Source organism: Chlorocebus sabaeus, chromosome 12, assembly GCF_047675955.1.
Source record: "Chlorocebus sabaeus isolate Y175 chromosome 12, mChlSab1.0.hap1, whole genome shotgun sequence".
NCBI lineage: Eukaryota > Metazoa > Chordata > Mammalia > Primates > Cercopithecidae > Chlorocebus > Chlorocebus sabaeus.
In genome coordinates this window covers 91,956,504-91,979,673 of record NC_132915.1, presented here as the reverse complement: position 1 = coordinate 91,979,673, position 23,170 = coordinate 91,956,504, and the positions used below count along the sequence as shown (strand labels likewise).

Sequence of the window (23,170 nt, the reverse complement as noted above, 5' to 3'; positions counted from 1 at the left end):
AGAATGTACATTTCTAACAAGTTATCAGGAGGCACTGATGCTGCTGGGCTGGGGACCGCACTTTCAGAATCATTGACCTAGACTGTTCCAGTAGCTTTCTAATACCATCCACCCTTCCCCTCTCAATTCGGAATGCATAGTGCTAACAGATGTATTCATCTCCACCACGATGTTAATCTTGCCATTCCTTTCCTCAAAATCCACCACATTCTTCTCATTCCCTACACTACTATGTCCAAGCACCTTTCTCTCACATTCAGCGTCCTGTATGACCTAGACCCATGCTGGCTTGCTCATCATCACACTGCCAAGTCACTGTTTATATATGGGTCTTGTCTTCCCTCACTTGGTCACATGCTTCTGGGTAACAGGGACTGTGTCCACCTCACTCTTATATCCGAGGCCCCTGGGCATGTGAGTGCTTGGAACATGTTTCATGGATGAATAAATTATTGAAGGAATGCTTAACTAGAGATGGAAATTAACTCGAGCAACTTTTCGGCAACTAGAATTTGACCTTGCTAGACCTACTTCTCTGCTTTGTTAATTTCTGGAACGATGTACCACTTATACATACGAAGAAAAGTCTCTGATTTGATTTAAATCAAATTATCACAAAAGCTATATAGTGAACTAAGCGTGGGGTGTGTTGTGAGACAGTCCCAAGTGTAAACCCTGATTTCACTACTGATTGGGTGAGCTTGGGCAAGTATTCAACCTCTCTGGGCCTGTTTCCTAATCTGTAAAATGGGAATCGTTTCCACCTACACTGTAGAATTGTTATGAGAAACAAATGAAATAATATAGGTAAGTTGCTTGGAGCAGTATTTGACATGTAGTAGGCCCTTGATAAATGGTGATTTTTAACAGTCAACTTTCCAGGCAAAATAGAGATAGGTGGTTTTTCACAAGTTTCAATGGAAAAGAATTCCATTTTATTTGAAAAATGCTAATAGATAAAACATTCCAGAACTCTTTGACCTATTTTGATGAATCAAGGATATACGAAATTCATTTTTTTAAATTATCCCAAAGGACTAGTCAACTTGATTTATATTTTCTTTACCAGTCACTTTTATTTCATAAGCTTGACATTGCCATTAAAATGCTATTAAGTAAAAACAGGATCTTACATATTTGTGATGGCTTGGATCTCAATGTGATAACTGGAATTATCTCCAGCAAAGATTCCATTTCTCATTGTTTTATTTCCTCTTACATATCAGCTATATCTTTAGTGCCTTCTTCCAGTTGAGTAAAACCACTTCCCTCTGAATTTGTGGTTGAGTCCATGAAAATGATATCTCTGGCTTTGAAGACTATTTTCATTATGAGGTTATTAATTGGGATTCAGGAATGATGGGAAATGGTGGTCATCCACTAAATACAGCAACCCTTGAAAGAAATTTGAAAGGCTATTGCTAGAAGAAAAAACAGACTCATTCTGCAAGGCTCTGGAGGCAGGATGGGCGGCAGGAATTGGACCCTGGAGAAAGACACTCGCTGGTTACCATTGGGAACACCTTTCCAGTCTGAGGTGTCCTAGAGGTGGTAGGGTTCCCATCACCAGGGCAACCCCAGCTAAGCCCACGATCCTGGATGATGTGCTGATCAAATGACTGGCTGGTGTTAATGTCCTTATCTATCTGGGTTTAAATTTCTTCTCTAGAATCATTTCAAAAATGTTCTGGAACTAGATAGTGGTGACAGTTACACAACAATGTGAATGCCTGAAACACCACTGAATTGTCCACTTGAAAATGGTTAAAATGGTGAGCTTTATGTTTATTATTATACTACGATAAAATAATAAATGACATCGTTGGACAGAGTGATCTCCAAAGCCACTTCTAGCTATAAGATTTTATGCTTCCTTGCTAACAAGGTGAAACCCCATCTCTACTAAAAATACAGAGAAAAAAAATTAGCCAGAAATGGTGGCACGCACCTGTAGTCCCAGCTACTTGGGAAGCTGAGGCAAGAAGAATCGCTTGAACCTGGGAGGCAGGGGTTGCAGTGAGCCGAGACCATGCCACTGCACTCCAACCTGGGTGCAAGACTCCGTCTCAAAAAAACGAAAGATTTTATGCTTCTGAGAGGGAGTACATCACTCAGGGGACTGATCACTGACTCTATTTAGTCAATTGACAGACCATGTGACACTAGATCTCTAACTGAGGGGGAATGGTTAATTAATACAGAATATTTCATGTCATGAGAAATTACACTCATGAAAACACTTAATACCATGGGAAGATACTTACAATGTAGGATATAAAAAGAAGGATTTGGAATACATGTAATGCAATCCTAACTTCATAAATATAGATAAGAATCAAAATGTTAATAGTGTTGATCTCAAATTTGTAGAATTACAAATGGTTTTAATTCCTTTATACATTTCTCAGAATGTCTACAAAGAGCATGACTTACAATTATAATCTTTAAAAAACTCTTTAAAATAAAAAATCAATAATTCCACGTAGGATTTGTAACCCGCAATGTGAATTATGATGTGTATTTGAATAATGGGGTGGTGGGTCAGAGGCAGTGGCTCACACCTGTAATCCCAGGACATTGGGAGGCTAGCCAAGGCAGGAGGATCGCTTGAGGCCAGGAGTTCAAGACTAGCCTGGTCAATGTAGTTAGACCTTATCTCTACAAAAAAACTTAAAAATTAGCCAGACTGGCCAGGCATGGTGGCTCACGCCTGTAATCCCAGCACTTTGGGAGGCTGAGGCGGGTGGATCACTTGAGGTCAGGAGTTCGAGACCAACCTGGCCAACATGGCAAAACCCCATCTCTACTGAAAATACAAAAATTAGCCAGGCATGGTGGCACATGCCTGTAATCTCAGCTAATCAGAAGGCTGAGACAAGAGAATCACTTGAACCCAGGAGGCAGAGGTTGCAGTTGTAGTGAGCCATGATCACGCCACTATACTTCAGCCTGGTTGACAGAGAAAGACTCTGTCTCAAAAAAAAAAAAAAAAAAAAAAAAAAAAAACCGCCAGGCTAATGGTGGTACACACCTGTAGTTCTAGCTACTCAGGAAGCTGAGGCAAGATTGAGCCCAGGTGCCTAGGCTCAGCCTAGGCTACAGTGAGCTGTGGTTGTACCACTGCACTCCAGCCTGGGTGACAGAGTGAGCCCCTATCTCTAAAAAAAAAAATAAAAATCAAAAGAAGAAGAAGAAGAAGAAGAAGGACTGAGTATGGTGGCTCATGCCTGTAATCCCACCACTTTGGAAGGCCGAGGCCAAGGCAGGTGGATTGCTTGGGGTCAGGAGTTCAAGACCAGCCTGACCAACATGGTGAAATCCCGTCTCTACTAAAAATATTTTTAAAAAATTAGCTGGGCATGCAGGCACACACCTGTAATCCCAGCTACTTGGGATGCTGAGGCAGGAGAATGGCTTGAAGCAAAAAAAAAAAAAAAAAAAAAAAAAAAAAAAAGGAGAAGAATTACAGTAGTAAAATAGAAACAGCAGTGGATCAGTGGCTTATTAGAACTGACTTATAATTCCAGTTCAGCTAGACAATACAGGTGCAACACCTTACCAAGCCTCAGTTTCTTCTGGAACAGGGGCATAGTCATAACTGCACAGAGTGGAGTGAAGAGCAGATGGCCGCCTAACTGTGGACGGTTCTGCCCACTGAGGAGTCCTCTGAGCTATTTTCATTGTTGTAGAGTGTATTCCAACTGTACATTTCCAAATCTTCCCTTGAATAAAAACTTACTGAGTGCTTATAAAGTCATTGATTGCCACTTACCCAGTAATTTAAGGGCTAATTTCCGATAAGAGTGTTGCCTTTTTTCTCATCTTTCTTCCTATAACCTTAATGGGAAAACGTTTCATTTCATCTGAAAAGCAACCACCTGATATTTACTGTCTTAAGTTCAAGGTGATGATGACAAAATCATTTTAGCTGGAGGAAAATTGCAGTCCTTTGGGCACATTTGCCTCTCCCAAAGAGTCAGGACTCTCCCTTTTGTGGGACAGAGCATTTCGTTCCTTAAAACCCTCCACACTGTTGAAGTTGAAAAGAGATTTAAAGAGATTTTTCCCTCGTACTTTTCTGCTTCTGCCCTCTGCCTGTCCTTGCTTTGAGACCAGCATCAAGACCCACTAAGGAGAAACCAGGAATAGGCCTTCCAGGACTTTTTATTCACACAAGGGAGTTTTTCCCAGAGGCTGGCTCCTTGGACTGGGATGAAGGGAGGACCGTTTGTGTAGGGCTATCACGCATGTTGTTTCGCTGTTGAATTTAAAAGTGCTTACAAGTTACAAAACATTGTAACCTTAATATTTTGAGGCTTATGTTGCAAACTTTTTCATTTCAACAGATTCAATGAGACTTTCTCAAACACCAAGTATGTTTCAGGTCCTATAGAAATAGGAGTGACATTTCTATATGAAACAGATGTAGGCGTTCAATGAGCTCACAAAATGGTGAGAGAGACTGGCATGTAAACCAGCGCAGTGCAGGCGTAACAAAGCAAACAAGGAAGCACGTCCAAGGAATGGGGGTGAGGCATGAGAGAGAGGAACCCATGTGGTCAAGAAGCCATCTCAGCTGGTTTTGAAAGTGGAACAGAAGTGTGCCAGGCAGCCAGGGCCAGAGGAAAGCAGGCACAAAGACACCCAGATGGCCCAACCTGAGCACTGATGGTGTGCTTGCTTAGAAATGAAAGCACTGGGCGTGAGGTCATTTAATAAAGAGTAGAGAACAGGCCTTGGTACCATTAATAGCACCACGTCTCAGTACCACGAGATGCCGCCCTAATTTTCTTGGATCAGTTAGTCAACCAGGAAGCATTTACTGACCATGTATAACATACTCAAGGTTCTGTCTCAGGAATGAACACAGCAGGTGGCAGAGGGTTACACCTGGCCCCAGATCCCAACAGGATAGGACGCAGGAGTGGGAACTGAGCTGCAGTTGCAGAGAGGGCCCTTGAGTGTGGAAGGGAACTGGGTGTCCAGGGAGCATGGAGTCTCTGGTTCCAGGGCAGGCCAATGAGTGGCACATTGGGAGGAGCAGCGCACAAGGCTTGGGCTGGAACAGTGTGCCTGGCTGGGGGGAAGATTGGAAATGAGGAGGCCCAAGAAGAGCTTGGGAAGGGCCTCAAGTGCCAGAAAGAGCGATACAGACTCGGGAGTCCTCAGTGGTTTTAGCAAGTGAGTGACTCAGTCAGGGTGGCCTAAAAAGAGGTGACTTAGGTGCCAGTTTGGAGGATGGATCTATGGATGGGCAAGTCCAGAGGCAGGAGGGCCTTTGCTACAGTCCAGGCAGGGGCAGAGCAGCAGGGGTTGGCTTCAGGACTAAGGAGGCAGAACTAGCCGAGAAGGAGTCGGCGTTTATTCTGTGCTTTCCTGTTGGGTAACTGGCAGATGGTTGTGACATTCAAGGAGATGGGGAATGTAGATTTGGGGCGAGGGGGAATAATATGTAGGTCTAAGATGAGAACAACATTCTGAGCTAGAGGTGGATATTTAAGAGTTATTAGCTGCTAGTTTTCTTGAACATCAAAATAATTTCTGAATAAAATATCCAGACTAAGGAATCACTACACTATAATCATTTTTTGTATGAATTCCAAATTTTAAAAAACAGTTAAGCCAGAAATATAATTGTTTCTATTCCTAGAATTCGGTAGCTGATGCATCTTTGCAAATTGTTCATTGAACTGTGTTCTGGCTTCTTGCCAGTCCTCGATGAGATTTTTATATTTCTTAATTATTCAATTACTACCCGTAAGTAAGAGTTTGAAATCAAACCTAGACTGCTACATAATAAAGTATTCTCTCGAATCACGAGTACAGTAAAGGAAGGTTTTCATACTGGGAAACCAGGATGGTAGAAGGATGAAGCACGCATTTCTAGCCCTGGCTTTGCCTTGGTTTCACGTCCTGGCTTTGCTATGTGCTGGCTGTGTGAGCTTGGGCAGGTCACTTCTCTGTGGTTAGTCTTGCTGTCTGTAAAATAAAAATACTGATAATGCTGCCGCCTGAGGAGGTTGTAAATCTCAAGTAAAGGAGAAACTGCAAGGGAAAGTGTTATATCATTAATTTTTTGTGTGCTTCAGGTCTCAGCAGCTTGAAAAACCATTCGCTGGAAAGGAAGATGCTTTGGACGGCGAGCTGACCAGTGCTCCAGACTGCAACACCAACCCCGAAGCCCACCTGCCTTCCATTTGCCTCAAGCAGGTGTTCCCCAAGTACGCAAAGCAGTTCAACTACCTGCGCCTGGTGGATAGGATGGCAAATTTGTTTATCCGGTTCCTGGGCATCAAGGGGACAATGAAGTTGGGGCCAACAGGCTTTCGTACCTTCATAAGGTCAGTGAGAACAGCCTCCTCTGGCTTGGGCTTTGAGCCGGGTGGAGTCCAGTCTCACATCTGGCGGGTCAGGTCTCTCTGACTGCACTTGGGAGAATCTGTGGTGCTGGGTCAGTCCTCCATTTGAGCATAGATTAGCCTAGTGGCTGGTACATGGTAGACTCTCATTTGTTGAGTGAATTAATGAATATGATGGATGTGACAGCATTTGCAACCTTATGTTCATGATTAAAAAACAACTCTGTGCCTACCTTGAGCAGAGTCCTGAAAACGCATACTAATAATCGGCCCTTGGAGTCAGGCAGACCTTGTGCTTCTTAAACCGGGCTTCTCCCAGTGGTGCATGGCTGTGTGCCTGGCGTTCGTGAAGCCACAACAGAGAAGCAAGGCACATCTTTCCAAAGTGTCAGTTTCAGGAAGGAAAAGTTAAATAATTCAGCTGATAAATATTTTAATGCATTTGTTCTAATATAAAAATAACACGGCTATATTTTAGAGTATAATGCAAAATTTGCATGAATTTTCAAGATAAAACATGAGATAAAGAAATTATATCTTTGCTGCAGCCTGCAAAGTAAGCAATTGCCACTTGGTTTCCTGAGATTACGCATTAATCTCCCTCTACCCTGTGGGGACACTTTGGGGCAATACAGCAGCATTTACTAGCTTCTAGGGCAAGTAACCCTAAGGCAAGGCAAAGGCACCCCTAAACCTCAATACATCTATCCTGTAAAATGAGGATAAAGCTGCCTGTGCCCTACAATAGTGTGTGTAAGATTAGTTCAGATTGCATAGAAACATCTAGCAAGTGGTAAGTGATCAATAAATGTCAGTTTCTTCTTACAAGGTTAAAAGAATTCCGTGAAATTATATGTATATTTATATATAATTTATATAGATATATATATGGTCCTACACAGAGTCTCGATCAAAGAAGGTTCCCACTTAGTATGTGTCAATCTAATAACTCTAGATCCCTTTAACAAATATGAATGGGTGACAATATGGAAATGTTCCTTAGCAAGTAATTGTATCCTATACACCTCATGGAGTATGTCTGCGAGCACTCAATATGGCTGTTGTTTTTCCCATCACTGATTTTAATATTTTTGTCTTGCACCTCAAAGTCACACTTTTCACAGCTTTTTTCACTAAAATAATTAGAAGTTTTGAATGGGAAACCACTTTTGTCAAAGGCTTGTCTCCAAAGAAGTTTTATAAATTCTAACTCTAGCCCTCTGCTATTCCTGACAGGATGGTACACAAAAGTATTGGCAGGAATTTTGCCGTTTCAGTACACCTGAAGTAGTATTTTTGCAAGATGACTTTGAGAAGGGCTTTGTGTTAGTTTCAGGGGGTAGGGCGGATGGGGGAGGGAAGCCCAGTGGAAAGAGGACAGGCTTTGGGATCAGATGGGTCTGGCTTCAGAGCCAAGCACATTGCTTAATAGCTGTGTGGCTTTGGGCAAATTCCTTATCTTCTCTGCACTCAGTTCTCTCTTCTGCAAAATGGGAACAATCATCCCTGCCTTGCAGGATTGTTGTGAGGTTGGGATAATATATCATAGAGCAGCTGGCCTGATGCCTAGTTCATGGGAGCTGCTTGTTCAGTGGGAGTCTTGTGATTATTATTTCCATCAGGCAGTGGGAATTTTCATAAAAGTCAATAGGCACTTATTATTTGCACTGAAAAGACTGCCTGACATGATACTCTGGGACTCATTTAGGAATTACATTTGGCTTTCAGTAATAGGTAACCACCTACAAATGGCTTAAATAGTAACTTTCTTTCATATAACAGGAACTTTTGCAGTGGGGGTTCTAGAGCTGGTTAATGACTCCACAATATGATCCATGTTCCACTTTCTGTCTTTTTGCTCATCCATCCTAAGTGCGTACTTCCACTTCAGGGTTGTCTTATGGTCACAAGAGGGCTGCTGAAAATCCAGCCATCATGGTTGAATTCCAGACAGAAAGGGGAAGAAGGGGAGGAAGAAAAAAGGCCTCCACAGATGAATTAGATCCCTTCAAAAGCTTTCCTGGAAGCTGTATTCAGTGACTTCCACTTCTATCTTACTGGCTACCACCATCTGCATACGAAGCTGGGAAATACAATTATTCTAACTGTGCATAGTGCTATCCCATTATAGTGAAAAAGAGAAGAAAGAGAACAGATAGGTAGGCAGGCTCTGCCCTTTTGTGATTCCTGGACCTTGTAACATAAGGAAACAGCTTAGTGACAGAGGCCCCAGGTCATGAGTGCACTTATGGGCACTGTGGAAGTATTTGGGGCTCCGGAGAATGATGAGATTGAGCAAGCTGGGGTGCTTCTCTCAGCATAAGATGTCTGTGGGCACAGATCTTTGGAGCAACGGCAGAAGATTTCTTGGCCCTCCCCAGCCTTTGCACCATCACACAGAAAACTCAATTCAAGATCAGAGAGCATGAAGGAATGGCTTGGCTTCGTGTGGATGACATCTTGGGAGTTGCAGGGAACCCTGGTCCTGTGAGATCTGTTCTAGCTCAACATTTTGCTATAAAGGATTATGTCTGGTTTAACCTAACAACTGTTACTGAGTACCTGGTAGCCATGGGACGTTCAAAGGCAAATAATGGGACCCTGCCTGGCCTCAAAGGACTGTCAGTCTAATAGCATGCAATGAACACGTCATTAAAGGCAATGTTTTGGCAGAGTCATGGGGCGGTGGCTCGTGGACTCCCCCGCAGGGTGGCATTCAGAGTGCTACAAGTACAGAATGGGGGAGGCTTCCTCTACCTGGTGGAATCAAGGCAGGCTCCCAAAAGGAGGCAGGGTTTGGACTGGTAGAGGCAGGATTTTTCCAGGCAGCAGGGAGAGCCTGAGAATGGATGGCATGTATAGCCCAAATTTAGAAGTTAGGTTTATCATCTAGGCTAAATTGCTGGTAGAAACGGAAATGCTTCCTTTTTACTCCTAATAAAGTCCTACCCAAACAGAAGAGAGAGGAGGAGATTTGAAAAATTGCTTATGGTAAGAATCACCATCTCACTTGCCTACAGGTTCGGCAGGAAGCATCAACTATCACAGAGGGCTGGGTAGACAAGGTCGGGGAGGGAGGGCAGGCTGTGGCAAGCTGGAGAGCACATCCCATATCTAAAGGAAGGCTGCTGCTGGGCTCATATCACCAGAGCTTTTTATTTTTCAATCCTAAATATCTACATAAAATCTCAATACACATCTACAAATGTTGGCAATTTGACAAATAATTTTAAACACTGGATTCAATGAAAGCATGACTGCCCATAGATACCATCGGTGGGTGACCTCTGGTATGAGAGGAAGGAGGTGCCTATTAAGAGGACTGCTATGCCTCTTGAAAAGAAAGCAGAATTGAGAATGGTTCTAACCAAGAAGATTCCTAAAATGCTCTCAGGTTGGAACCAGGTGAGGTAAAAAATATAGCCACAAATCTGTCTCTACGTGATAGGCTTTATGACTTTTCACCCTTTTGCTCTCCATAATTAAGGGCATTTGCATGAAAACCCAGGTTTTGCCACATTAGAGACTATTAGGTCCTGCAGCCATCATTCCCAATCAGTAGCCAAGCTCATTAGGGAGCCATGGTGACCGTGACACTGAGAACCACTTCTTCAAGTGGGGACCAGGCAGCCAGTGCTCAGGGACTCAGACTGAGCTCCTCTCCCTCCTCCCTCCCTTCCCAACAAATGTCTGTAGTAATTAAGAATGCAGAAAGAAATGGAGAAAGCATTGCACAACCATTAATAAGTTTTTCTTGGTTTTTCTTTTTCTTTTTCTTTTTTTTTTTGAGACAGAGTCTTGCTCTGTTGCCCAGGCTGCAGTGCAGTGGTGCAATCTCGGCTCACTGCATCCTCCACTTCCCAGGTTCAAGTAATTCTCCTGTCTCAGCCTCCTGAGTAGCTGGGACTATAGGCGTGCACCACCATACCTGGCTAATTTTTGTGTTTTTGATAGAGATGGGGTTTCACCATATTGGTCAGACTGGTCTTGAACTCCCGACCTCAGGTGATCCACCCACCTCAGCCTCCCAAAGTGCTGGGATTATAGGCGTGAGCCACGCACCTGGCCGGATTTTTCTTTTTCAATTGTACCAGAAAATCCTAACAGCAACCTAATCATAAAAGATGATATTCTCTGCCTTTAGATTTCTCTGAGTATGTTCAGTCTTGCCGGCTAAATTTAACAGCATGCATTTTCTCTTGCTAACAACCCTTCTCTCTCTCTGTTCCACTTTGGTTTAAATTTTGCTTCATTATGAATTAATAATATTTATGCCATATGTTAAATCAAACCAAGTGCCCTTCTCAGGAGCACTTTGAAAAAGACATATTCGCTGGCGAGATACACTCCTCTCAGTGCTCCCACGCAAATGGCAGAAGTTGAACTTGCTTTTCATCTGTTCTACCCACTCTCTCTCTCCAAGCTCCTTGAAGAGAACTAGAGGGAAGAAAATAATAAACACTCTGATTGAATTTATTTCCAGTGTCCATCTCTCATAATGTGCTGCATAGATCAGCAGTTTTCGGAGTGAATTATGCTAATGCCAGTCTGGCCATATTCTATTTTTCTTTTTCACCAAGAAACAAGAAATAATGAACTGTTCTTCTCTCGTCTAGACTTAACTCTCTCTAACCGGCTTTTCATGTCACTTCCTCAGGAGGCACATAATAGTAGCACACATTACCATGAATTAAGTGCCTCTTTTCTTCTTTCTTTTTTAACGTTTTATTTTATAATAATTGCTGGGGTGTGAAGCCACCATTTTCCCCAAGAAATAGACAGTATCTGATTGATTTTTCAGCTTGATGGCTATCTTGGAGGAAGATGCATTTTTGTCATTCTTCTTCCATTGGATTACTGATTTGGGGGACATCTATGTAATTCACAAATGAAAATTTTTACAAATGTGTCCCACATCAGACTTGGACATCAATTTGCATATGCTGCGTTTTTCATGATGGCAGCCCAGAAATTAAGCAGTTTGCCAAAACCAGGTTTATTTCTAGGAAATGCAGCAGCTTCTCTGTACCGCGAGCATTTGCTTCATGTGAGGTTCTCCCACTGGGTGGCTTCTGATCCTGGGCCTCCTTCTAGGTTTTTCTTCCTTTCCCCTTTCCCCTTCCACTTCCTTTTATCATAAGATTATATTAACATGCTTCATAATGGATAGCTGTGGGGGACTTTATTCTCTCAGAGGCAACATGGTGTGTTAGAATGTTCTAGAATAGGAGCGTAAGGCGCCTTGCTTCCCCCTCTGTCATTAACTCCTCAGTGACTTTGCTAATCTCCCCTGCTTCTGTGACCATCCCTTTCCAGCAGTATTGCACGCCTTGGATATCAATGGCCTTTCAAAGCCATACCTTTTAAACTGGAGTTGTCTTCTTGCCCCCCTAGATGTTTAGGTAGTGTGGTTTTTAAAAAATAAATATTGATCATTTGTTAGCTTTCACATTATAGAATCCTCTCCAGAAACAACAACAACAACAACAACAACAACAAAAACCTTCTTTTCTGCACAGAGAAGGATGAACACAAAAGAAATTCTATAAATAGGGTTTTATGGAGTGGAAAAAGTTGGTTCCTAAATTTCCCATGAGATGTCAGTAGTTGTTAAGAGGAAATGAGAATGATCGTTTCAAATCTTTCTATATTTGGACTCCTAATGAACTTAAATGATTTGTGATTCTTTCCCATCATATGTGCCCAAATTCCTTTGATTCTGGGAAAACACACACACACACACACACACACACACACACAGACTATTTCTTCAAACTGGTTCTACATCAGAGAGGAAGGATGCGAACTGCCATTTGCCACTTCCCCATGCGTGCTAGGCACTGAGCTAGTCCTTAAAAGATCCTTGTATGGTGAACAGTCTTTTTCTCACTGTACAAATTGAAATTTGCTAATGTAGATGCAGAGAGCTTCCATGACTTGCACAAGGTTACACAGCAAAGCCAAGATTCAAACTCGTGTGTATTTGACTCCAAAGGTCATCTTTTCCATGCACATTTTTAACCTATCCTTTCCTAGAAACTTTTCTGGCTTCTCATGGTACCCTATTTCTTGGACTTTTCTTCCACTGAAGAATTTATCCTTCCACTCATTAGTCATTTGAGGAACTGCATCCCCAGGCATAAGGGAAAACTGTTCTCAATGATTAAGAGCCACATTTTTACTGCAGACTCTAAGATCACGTACAGTCTCTGAGAGCGGTATCCAAGGCCCATTCAGCTCTTCCTTGCTGTCCAAGCCCAGAATACTGCCTACACAGAGAGGGCACAAATAAATTTTCATTGAATGGATAGATGGATGAAAAATTCATTCCAAAGTCTTGATATCTTGACTGTTGGAGTCATTCATTTCCTGTTTGAGTTTGTTGAGAATGTTTGGTAACCACAGGGCAAATCCAAGCACCCTGGTTGTCTTAGCCCCAGCCCCATATCCCAAAGCTTCCAATAGGAGTGCTTTAGAGACTCCAACCTACTGGTCCCTGGCCTGAGACCTGGTTTCTTGATTCCTGAATCCCTCCTGCAGCCATGGACTGGGTCACCTCCCCACAGCTCCCAAGCCCACTACTCTTATCTTCCAAGGAAGGGCTAGATGTGAATTCCAGCTGCGTGACCTTGGGCAAGTCATGTCCCATCTCTTGAGCCTCAGCATATGCTTCATTGAAATGGTACTAGGAATACCACCCTCAAAGAATGGTTAAAATCCAGACAGCTAATGAGCAAGAAAAGCCCTAGCATACAGATGGTGCCCAAGAAATGCCTACAGAATCAAGATTCTTTTAAGGCATTTGCATTTCCTGCCTACCGCAGCCAGCATGGATCCCTCCTCTGTCCCAGTAGCAGATGTTGCAATCAACTGTATTCGCAGGCATCACTAGGGAGGAAGAGTTACCTTGGAAAGGGAATAAACGGAGAATTTCTGTTTTAAATTACGGCTCCTGCTAAAGGTTTGACACTTCTATTTTCTACCTGTCAGAAAAAAAAAAACTATATACCACTGGTGAGTGTGGTTTCCCTTTTAATACTCCATTAACCCACAGAGCAAGCCAGGCAGCGCTCCTGTCTTGTGGAAGAGCAGGTAGCCCAGAGGACACTGATATGATAATTAGAGGACACTGTGGCTGTTCCTAATGAAGCTTTATAAATTAGCAATGCAGGCTGTTAGAATACCCTGGGAGAGACTGGATCATCGTCCCCCACAGAACCCAGTAGATAGCCGTCTTGGTGACAAGTGACGTGAAAACCTCTGCGTCCACTGACATGTGGTTACTGGGGCTCAATAACTGTGTGCTGATGTGCTTTGAAGTCTGCCACCGTGGCTTGGGATTGAAATACAGAGCAGGAGCCCTGGAGGAAGCAGGGTGTGCATTGATGGCCTGGGAAATATAGGCGGGAAGAAAGGAAGGGAGGAGGGAGGAAGGGGGCAAGAAAGTGTGCTGGCATACAAGGAGCACCAGGCTCGTCTGGGCACCATGCGGGGCACACGCCCAGCCACTATCATTAGGGGTGTGCTTGGGTTTGGAGAGGGGACTCTGATGCCCAACCCTGCTTGCCAATCAACCCCTCCCCTGTCCAGTCCCTAACAGAGCTGTTCACACAAGGGATAATGACAAATGGGAAATCAAAGAGCCACTTCATCATTAGCTGAGGCAGTGGATGTGGATTTTGTTTGAAAAGTTGAAAGCAGCATTGAATGTAGTTCAGCCAACCTGACAGCTGGCGCGGAGGCCTAGCTTTCAGGATTCCCTGGACAAATCCAGCCTGCCTTGGGACAAGCCTCCCAGCAAAATCCTGTCCAAGGCAGGGGTGCACCTGGACAAGCCAAGGGCTGCTTCCAGTTTGAACAGAGAGCCCAAGCCTTGTACACAGACATTCAGACTGGTGCGCTCCATTTCTCCACAATGGGCAGGGTCACTCACTTGGCTCCAGGCAGCCTCTGGGATGAGATGACTCTAGATCTAGAAGAAGAAAAGGGAAAAGGGGGAGAGAGTTGGGGAAGGGAACTCACAATTGCTGTGGGCCTACCAGGTGACAGGCACCATGCTGGGTTCTTGGCATGTACTCACAACCATGTGGGCAGGTATTATTACCTTCATTTTAGAGCCCAAGAAATAAAAGCACGGAAGGTTTAAGTAAATTCCCCACAGTCACACAGCTAGAAAAGGTTCCAGTCAGGATTTGAATCCTAATCTGTCTGATGCCTAAATCTAAATCATGCTCTTTTCAGCATACCAGACTACCCTCCACTCCATATTTCCATACAAAAAAAAAAAAAAGGCTGGGGAGGGGTAGGAGGATTCTAAACACCCCTGCTGCGGCGTGGACAGGGAGCACCAATGCTGACATCAGACTGAAAACCTGGTTACTGTGGCCTCCCTGCACCTAAATCAGTGGAGCATCCAAAGCTCAGAGGCCCGCCCCCCACAATCCTCCTGTCAATTCCAGGTGACTCCCCTAAAGTCAGGAACGAGGAACCTCCCCGGCAATGCTGTGTCAGCCCGCACAGAGCAGCGAGGACCCAGCCTGTGCTGTTCTGCTCTATAAATCTGGGGTTTAGTGTGGCTGATTAGGGGCTTATATAGAATCTTCAGGTGGCAGATTAAGATGAGTAAAGGACAGAAGCCTTGAGCCCTTGTCCGTAGATTTGTCCTCAGGGACTCAGCTGGTGAGCATTTCCAGTGGGAAATTGCTTCTGGACAGTGGTGATGGCTTCAGCCTGTACTGGTGACATGCTGTCATCCCTGGGTCATCTGAGCATGACACCGTCAGCTACCTGGACACTGGCAGGAGAGGGCAGCGCCGAGGGCCCAGCTTCCCTTCCTCTTTCTGGAGACTGAGAGATAGGACACATGCATGGGGGCATTTCTTGACATGTGGAGTTCATTCCCTTTTGGAGCAGACAGGGACCCACACTGCTGTGTAAGGTCAGGCTGACACACAATGACTGTAATAAAGACCGAGACTCAGGAAGGTGAAATGTTTTAACCAGGGCCATGCAGCCTCCAAGTGGCAGAGCCAGGCTACAACTCAAGACTTGCTGTCCTGGCCAGGCACAGTGGTTCACGCCTGTAATACCAGCATTTTGGGAGGCCAAGGCGGGTGGATCACCTGAGGTCAGGACTTCGAGACCAGCCTGGCAAACATAGCAAAAACCCATCTCTACTAAAACTACAAAAATTAGCCGGGCATGGTGGTGGGCACCTGTAATTTCAGCTACTCGGGAGACAGATGTAGGGAGAACTGCTTGAACCCAGGAGGCAGAGGTTACAGTGAGCTGAGATTACACTACTGTACTCCAGCCTGGGCGATAGAACAAGACTCTGTCTCAAAAAAAAAAAAAAAAAAAAAAAAAGACTTGCTTTCTTAAACTTCTTGCTCTTTCCAGCCCGTTAGAGCCCTAACTAACCAAATGGCTGAACTTACAGGAACCCAAGGATCTAACTTGCTTACATCATGCCTTCTCTTCTACTGCTTCATGCTGGTCACCTTGCAGCAGTTCCAGCTGTGGTTAGGGAGGATATTCCAGACCCGGAGCACAATCCAAACAAAAACCATGTCAGTTAGTTCAGGCTGCTAGAACAAAAATGCCACAGTCTGGGTGGCTTAAACAACAAACATTTATCTCTCATGCTTCTGGGCTGGGAAGACCAAGATCAAGGTGCTGGTAGATCCAGTGTCTGGTGAGGACCCACTTCCTGGTTTGCAGACAGCCGCCTTCTTCTATGTTCACATGGTGGAGAGTAGAGAGGAGGCAAGCTCTCTAGTGTCTCTTCCTAGAAGACACTATTCCCTTTCTCAAGGGCTCCACCCTCACGACCTAATCACCTGTCAGAGGCCCCACCTCCTAATACCATCACCTTGGAGGTATTAGGATTTGCTAATTTTGTATTTTTTGTAGTAGAGACGGGGTTTCACCATGTTGGCCAGGCTGGTCTCGAACTCCTGAGCCCAAGTGATCCGCCTGCCTTGGCCTCCCAAAGTGCTGAGATTACAGGCGTGAGCCACTGCGCCCAGTCCAGAGGGTGTTTTTCTAAAAAAATTGTAATAACCATAACTGATATTTCTACAGCTCATCACAAAACTTCAAGGTCCTTTCATGCATATTTCCTCATTAAATGCCCTGGTGAACCAGTGCAGTAGACACTGTACTGCCTATGGAGTTGGGGAGGACAAACATTCCGGCCCTGACAGGAGTGGAGGAAAGATATACTGGACAGGTTTCAGGCTGGCAGTGACATGTCACTTCCCATTGTTGGCAGGAACTGCAAACTCAGCAGCAGCAGCCTGTCCATGGCCGCCGTGGACATCCTCTACATTGACATCACACGGAGGTGGAACTCCATGACCCTGGATCAGCGGGACTCAGGTACCTGAGAAATGCCTCTGCCATGGCCTGTGGGGGTCCTGACAGGCGTGGGTGGTATATTTTCTGTTCCTTCTTGTCAAAGGTTCAGATGGGGGAAGAAGATGATGCCATCAGATCTAGACATCATCCAGGGATTGAGCTGAATTTAAATCCTGGAGCATTGTCTGCCACCAAATTCTCATGCCACCGTTAGCATTCTTTGCCTTTGCTTAAGGCTCACATTCCATCCATACTGGGAACACTCAGTTATTCATTCATTTGTTCACCCCTCACACACATTTCCTGAGCATGTGCTGGGCCCAGCCTTGGGTGGGCTGGAAGATACAGTGCTTGGTTCTTGTCCTGAAAGAATTCACTGAAGCATCGGAGGCAGAAGAGAAAATGATGCTGGGTAGTGGGATGCCTGGCTGTGGGGGAGAGAAGCTCAAAGAAGCTATCCGGGAACCCAGCGGAGGAGCTCCTCATCCAGGGAGGGCCAAGGAAGACTTCAGGAGAAGGGTGTATGGGATCAGCTGGTGAACAGGGCTGGGACAGACACTCTGGCAGGGCTATTGCCTGGCCTTGGCATGGACACAGGAGAGGCTGTTGAGCTTAGATTGTATCAAGTAGCCCAGATGGGCTAGAGCAAAAAGGGATGTGAGAAGGGGTAGAGATGGGGTTAGGGGAGCTGTCAAAGCCTTGAATACCACACAAGAAATTTTGAACTTGATCCTCTAGGTTCTGTGGTGAAGGGTTCTGTGAGAAGAACCCACCTTCAGGTGGATGAGTTTCCTATCTTTTTCCTCACAGAGGGTGTTTCTCTCTTTCTCTCTCTCTTTTGTTTCTTGTTTTTTTGTTTGTTTGTTTTTGAGACGAAGTCTCACTCTTTTGCCCAGGCTGGAGTGGCACGATCTCAACTCACTGCAACCTCCACCTCCCAGGTTCAAGCAATTATCCTGCCTCAGCCTCCCAAGTATCTGGGATTACAGGTGCGAGTCACCACACCTGGCTAATTTTGTATTTTTTGTAGTAGAGACGGGGTTTCACCATGTTGGCCAGGCTGGTCTCGAACTCCTGAGCTCAAGTGATCCGCCTGCCTTGGCCTCCCAAAGTGCTGAGATTACAGGCGTGAGCCACTGCGCCCAGTCCAGAGGGTGTTTTTCTAAAAAAATTATAATAACCATAACTGATATTTCTACAGCTCATCACAAAACTTCAAGGTCCTTTCATGCATATTTCCTCATTAAATGCCCTGGTGAACCAGTGCAGTAGGCGTTATGAGTCTCATTTCACAGACAAGTTAACTGCAGCTCAGGTGATAGAGATCACACAGGACCTGTGAGCCCACAGCACCCCGGCACCCACGCCACCCCCTCTTCTGGCTGCCTTCCTCCAAAAGGGACGCACAGAAGGGAGGCACCGGGTCATGAGGAGTGGGGCAGCTTGCTCCTGTGAGTCTGTGGAGAGGACCTGAAGTCAGGTTGGGAGATCCAGATTAGAATTGATTATGCCATTTCCTGCCCTTGTCAGCATGAAAAGTCATTCCAACTCCTCATCTCCAGTTCCTCATCTGTAAAATGGCACCAAAAATCCCTGCTCTCCAGGGTTGCTCTGAGGTCTTTGGAGTCCTTGCTGATGGTGCAAGCCAGTTTATCTTATTACTGGACACCCCTTGGGGAGAATCCTGGGGGCCGTCTGCCTGGCAGCTGCTGCACCCCTAGGCAATCCTGCCCTACACCCACGTGGGCCAGAAACTTCCCAGCCACAGAGGCGCAGCCCGTCCTTCCTGCAGGGCACTGGTGCTCAGGCATCATTTGCCGCTTGGCTTCGTGTTTAGTAATGATGCTCCCGGCTGCCAGTTCTTGGCCAATTCTTATATGCCAAGCACTCCACAGGCACTTTACATGTGCAGCACCGGCTAGAATTCTCCTAGAGGTAGATATGATTATCTCCATTGTGCAGAGGAGGAAACTGAGGCCCAGAGAAGCATGGCTAGTGGATAAGGTTCAAACACCAATCCACCCGAGCCTCTTTCGGGTTGCCTTCTCCTACTAACTGTACTAGAGTGAGATGACCACCAAGCTCCCTACAGCTCCCTTTTCTTTAAGTCAAAAGCAAAACCCAGGAAATAGCAGCAGTCATTGAATCAACAAGGTGAGTGCCTCTCTGGCATCTCTGCAGTTGGCAGCTCCCTTCCAGCCCTCCCTGGCAACCAGGAGAGGCGTGAGATGGAGCGTCTTCAAGAGAAGTAGGCAGATTAATTATCATTCCGAGGACTGAGAGTGCTCATGTGACAATCGAGCGGCGGCACTTTCTGCTGACACCTTCAGAAAGCAAAGAAGCGTTTGCTCTGTGAGCTGAATGTGAGGAGTCATCCAGGATCCCACAGAGGGGGCCAGATGAGGGGGTGGGGGTGGCAGTGGAATTATTAAATATTGAAATTGATCAGGAGTAGCAGCAGGAAGCTATTTATCATGTTTTGTTGCTGCAAACTAGCATTACCATCTGGCCTATTGTTAATTCTGAGTAGTTTTTCATGTTTTGTTTGCCTCTTAAATTGCTCCTGGTAAGCGGAATCCACAGGGGCTGTCCGCAATTCAAGCTCCGGTGAGGTTTTCTGGGGTCTGCCTGGGTCTCTGTATTCTGCTGACCAAGCTATGGAAATGAGAAAAATTCTTATTTTTAGCACATACTGATAAGCAAATTCAGGGTTGGGATCTCCCAGGCCTTTCGCCAGACCTCTCAGCCCCTGACTAGGTGGAGTAGTCATCACCAGTAGTAACAGCAGTTTTGAGATTACTTCATTTGTGCATATATCACTGCAAATTCTTGCCAGGGCTTCAAGTTGGGCAACAGCATCCCCTTTTACAGATGAGCACCCTAAGGTTCCAAGAGCAAAAGTGACTTGTCTAAACTCCCGCAGCCAGGGAGTAGCAAAGGAAGGCAAGATTTGAACTCAGGCCTCCTACCTCCTCGCCCAGGGTGCTCTACCCCCATCCAGGGCTACACAAGCAGTGCTTGTTCACTTAAGTAATACAGAGGGTTGGGGCTCGTGAGGCAGGAGTCAGAGGGGACGGCAGCAGCAGGAGGATAAAAGTCAACTCACAGGGCCTGCTGGGAGGACAGAACTGGAGCAGAGAGGGTGCCTGTCCAACCTCTTGTCTCCCTTTCCTCCATCCTCTGAGTTTTCATCACTCCTGGAAGGAAATAACAGGGCCTGGGGGTCTAGAAAGTGGGCCTGGGCATGAAAGCCATGCATGGGAAGCCTTCTGTGCCCATGGTCTCAGTAGCCACTGCTGGTACCAGCCAGGGCCCAGTTCTTGCCTCCTTCTCAAGGCTTGTCCAAGCCCCTGATTCTCAAGGAGAGGGGCATCTGGGGACAGCCAACTTCTTAGGACCATTCAGGAAGCTACTGAGTAGCAAAAGGAGAAGTCTGTGGTTGAGTGGTTGTTCTTCCTTTTGCCAAGTGTCAGCAGAAAGGCCAGAGGGTCTTCTTTTCTTCCCTCCGTGGTGTGGAGCCGAGGGGTTTGAGAACCTCAGATCCAGTTAGGTACTGGCTGGAGGTGTAGGTGCCGTGCTGAGGGAGATGGCTTTCCCCATCCCACAGCTGCTGGGGGCTGAAAAGAAAGAAGCCTGTGAAGAATGATAGAGCCTGGGTTCTCATACTCAAGGAACACGTACTCATTCATTCATTCATCCACTCAACTAACAGCTACTGAACATGCTACCAGGCATTGTGCCCTGCAGGGACATAAAGATAAATTATGTACAGATCCTAGCCTCTTAAGGAAGAAAAGAGACCATTTACTGAACATTTATATGGGACAGAAATAAAAAATGCTTGCTATGAATTACCTCATTTCCTTCTCACACCATCCTGTGAGATAAGCGTTGTTATTCCCATTCAACAGATGAAAAACCTGAGCCTGAAAGAGGTGAAATTACACAGACACGTCAGGTATTACAGTGGGGGCCAGTAGTAATGACTCATGCCTGTAATTCCAGCACTTCAGGAGGCTGAGATGGGAGGACTACTTGAGGCTAGGAATTCAAGACCAACCTGGGCAACATAGCAAGACCCCATCTCTATAAAAAACTAAAAAATTCACTAGGCATGATGGCACTTGCCTATAGTCCCAGCTACTTGGGAAGCTGAGGCAGGAGGATTGCTTGCACCCAAGAGTTCAAGGCTGCAGTGAGCTACAATTGTGCCACTGCACTCCAGCCTGGATGACAGAGATCCTGCGTCTAAAAAAAATGTTACAGTGGGGACCCTAGTATTTGAATAAAAATCAGTCTAACTTCAGAGTCTACTGCCCTTTCCATTATACCCAGTGTCTCTCAGTCACAAATGAATATGACATACAGTTGACAACTGCAATAGTATGCGACCAGAGCTATCATGGGGGGAAGCAACAGAGGAGGGTTGCTGTGAGGGTTAAGAGAGAATGCATACAAGGCATGTAGCATGCTGTGACCCAGAAAAGCCACCCACTGTGCATTCTGCATCCTCGAGGGCTTAGCACATGGCCTAGAACATGCAAAGCATCTCGCCCAGTGCCCAGTGAGTGTTTGATGAGCAGACGAATGCAAAAATAAAAGATGCCCTGCATCCTCAAAGCAGGGAGTCCCGAGTGTGAGAACCGTGGCTCAGAGTAGAGGTGGTCTTTTTGCCAGAGTCTCCCTCCCCTCCTCTGAATGCCCAGTTGGACTGGATCATCACCCATACCCAGTGCCTGCTGTGTCAAAGTGCTAAAGCATCTTCCCCTCTCCTGATGCCAGCCAGACCTTCCTTCTGCCATTATAAGACTTTGGTACACACTGAAGGGGTTAACCAGATCCCTGATGCTTGAGAGCTTTATGAACAAAAACAACCTGCAAAAGGGAACCTTGCTATTGAAATGGAGAAGAAAAAATGGTGCTAAAAATAATTAGGAAAAAAATCAAAACTAGTGAGAAAAAGCATGCACATGATGAAATCGAAACCTCAAATAATCAGTTTAAATAAGTTTGCTTTTGATTGTTTGTTTTGTGTTTTATTAGACCTCAGGTGCATAGAATTAGATTAACCATCACCCTTGGTTCATGAGACACTTCCATCATGATCCACACGTAGCCTACTTTTATTTAGTTAGTTTTTAAAATTAGCCATTTTTAGTAATGGAATAAGTATCTGCAAACTTACCACGCAAAACAAAAGCTAGGACTTGACAGTGACCTAAATCTAATATGTGGCTCTCCTCACCTAAGGAACCCCCCAGCTGCACCCTGGGTTCATCATTCCTGAAATGGGCTTGCCTTCACCTCTGTCAGAATGTCAATGACTCTTCAAGAGCTTGATGGAATTTAGTAACATGTAGCTTACGCTCTCCACGATGCCAATGTAATTGTCATTAAAAAAGAAAAAGATAAGGATTTTAATTTTCACTTCTAGAATTTCCAGCAAGACACAGAACTCTAAATGAGGATATTATCAGCAAAACTGGGATGTCGTAGCCCTCAACTAGCCCTCTCATTGCCCAGAATCAAATAAAGAAACAAATTTGTCAGGGAAGATGCATTTATTTCATGTAAATTGCACTGCGGAGCTCCCTCTTATCACGGAGACTTCGCCCTCAACTCTTTCCAGAGTGGAATTTCACATCTCCGTGGTAAGAGACGAGGACAGCATCAAGATTCGGCAATTAAAGGCAAAATCACTGGTGTCAGCTGTGAGAGACAAACATTTTACTCGCAAAGGTAACATTTGAGCCGGGCAACCAAGTGTCCTGTCCATCTAACAAAAGACCAACATCTGGAGGCTTCTGAACTTTGTTTACTTCAAAGCCAGATGTTTTTGCTATTTTAAGATATAAGCTAAGGGTCCCTCTCAGTAACTGAAGGGAACATGAGAGCAAAGGAAGAAAAAACTGACTATGGTGTCTTCCCCACCTCCCCTTCCCATGAGAGCTCAAACACCACACACACCTTGCTTGGAGAGGGAAATCTAAGAATGGCATTGTTTAATATCTGACATATGCTGAGTGCTCTTTGACCAAAATAAGAAATATTTCTTCCACTGCTTGGTGAGCTACATGCCCGCCTCCAGGGGCTGCCTTGGTTTGACTTGCTGTATACCCAAAGCCACAGGCTCCAGAATCAGACAAACTGGGCTTTCAATCTGCGCTTGGTCACTTGCTAGCTAACCTCAGGCAAGTTAGGTAACTTCCTCCAAGCCTCAAGTTCATCATGTGTAAAGTGGAGATAATAACGGTGCCTGCCTCCTGGAAACATTGGGATGGATGAAATGAAACAAAACACAGAAAATGCTCAGGGCCATGTCTGCCTATGGAAAATGCTCAGGAAGCAGGGCTGCCCCTAGTGTGATCCCATTGCTCCTACTGCACTACTTTCTCGGGAAGTGCTTCCGGGGCACCCCTGCCAGCTGCTCTGCAGGTGTTGGGGACAGAGAT

General features: G+C 45.3%; 1 protein-coding gene across 3 annotated transcripts in view; it reads left to right on the top strand.

Moving 5' to 3' along the window:
• The window catches only part of TTLL11 (tubulin tyrosine ligase like 11), a 281,019-nt gene that overhangs the window by 222,367 nt on the left and 35,482 nt on the right, over positions 1-23,170 (top strand). For all 3 annotated transcript variants that reach the window (XM_007968180.3, XM_073021894.1, XM_037984655.2), the window contains 2 exons: positions 6,090-6,341; positions 16,633-16,739. In XM_007968180.3, the coding sequence (XP_007966371.3) occupies positions 6,090-6,341; positions 16,633-16,739 (359 nt within the window). The remainder of the gene's footprint in view (positions 1-6,089; positions 6,342-16,632; positions 16,740-23,170) is intronic.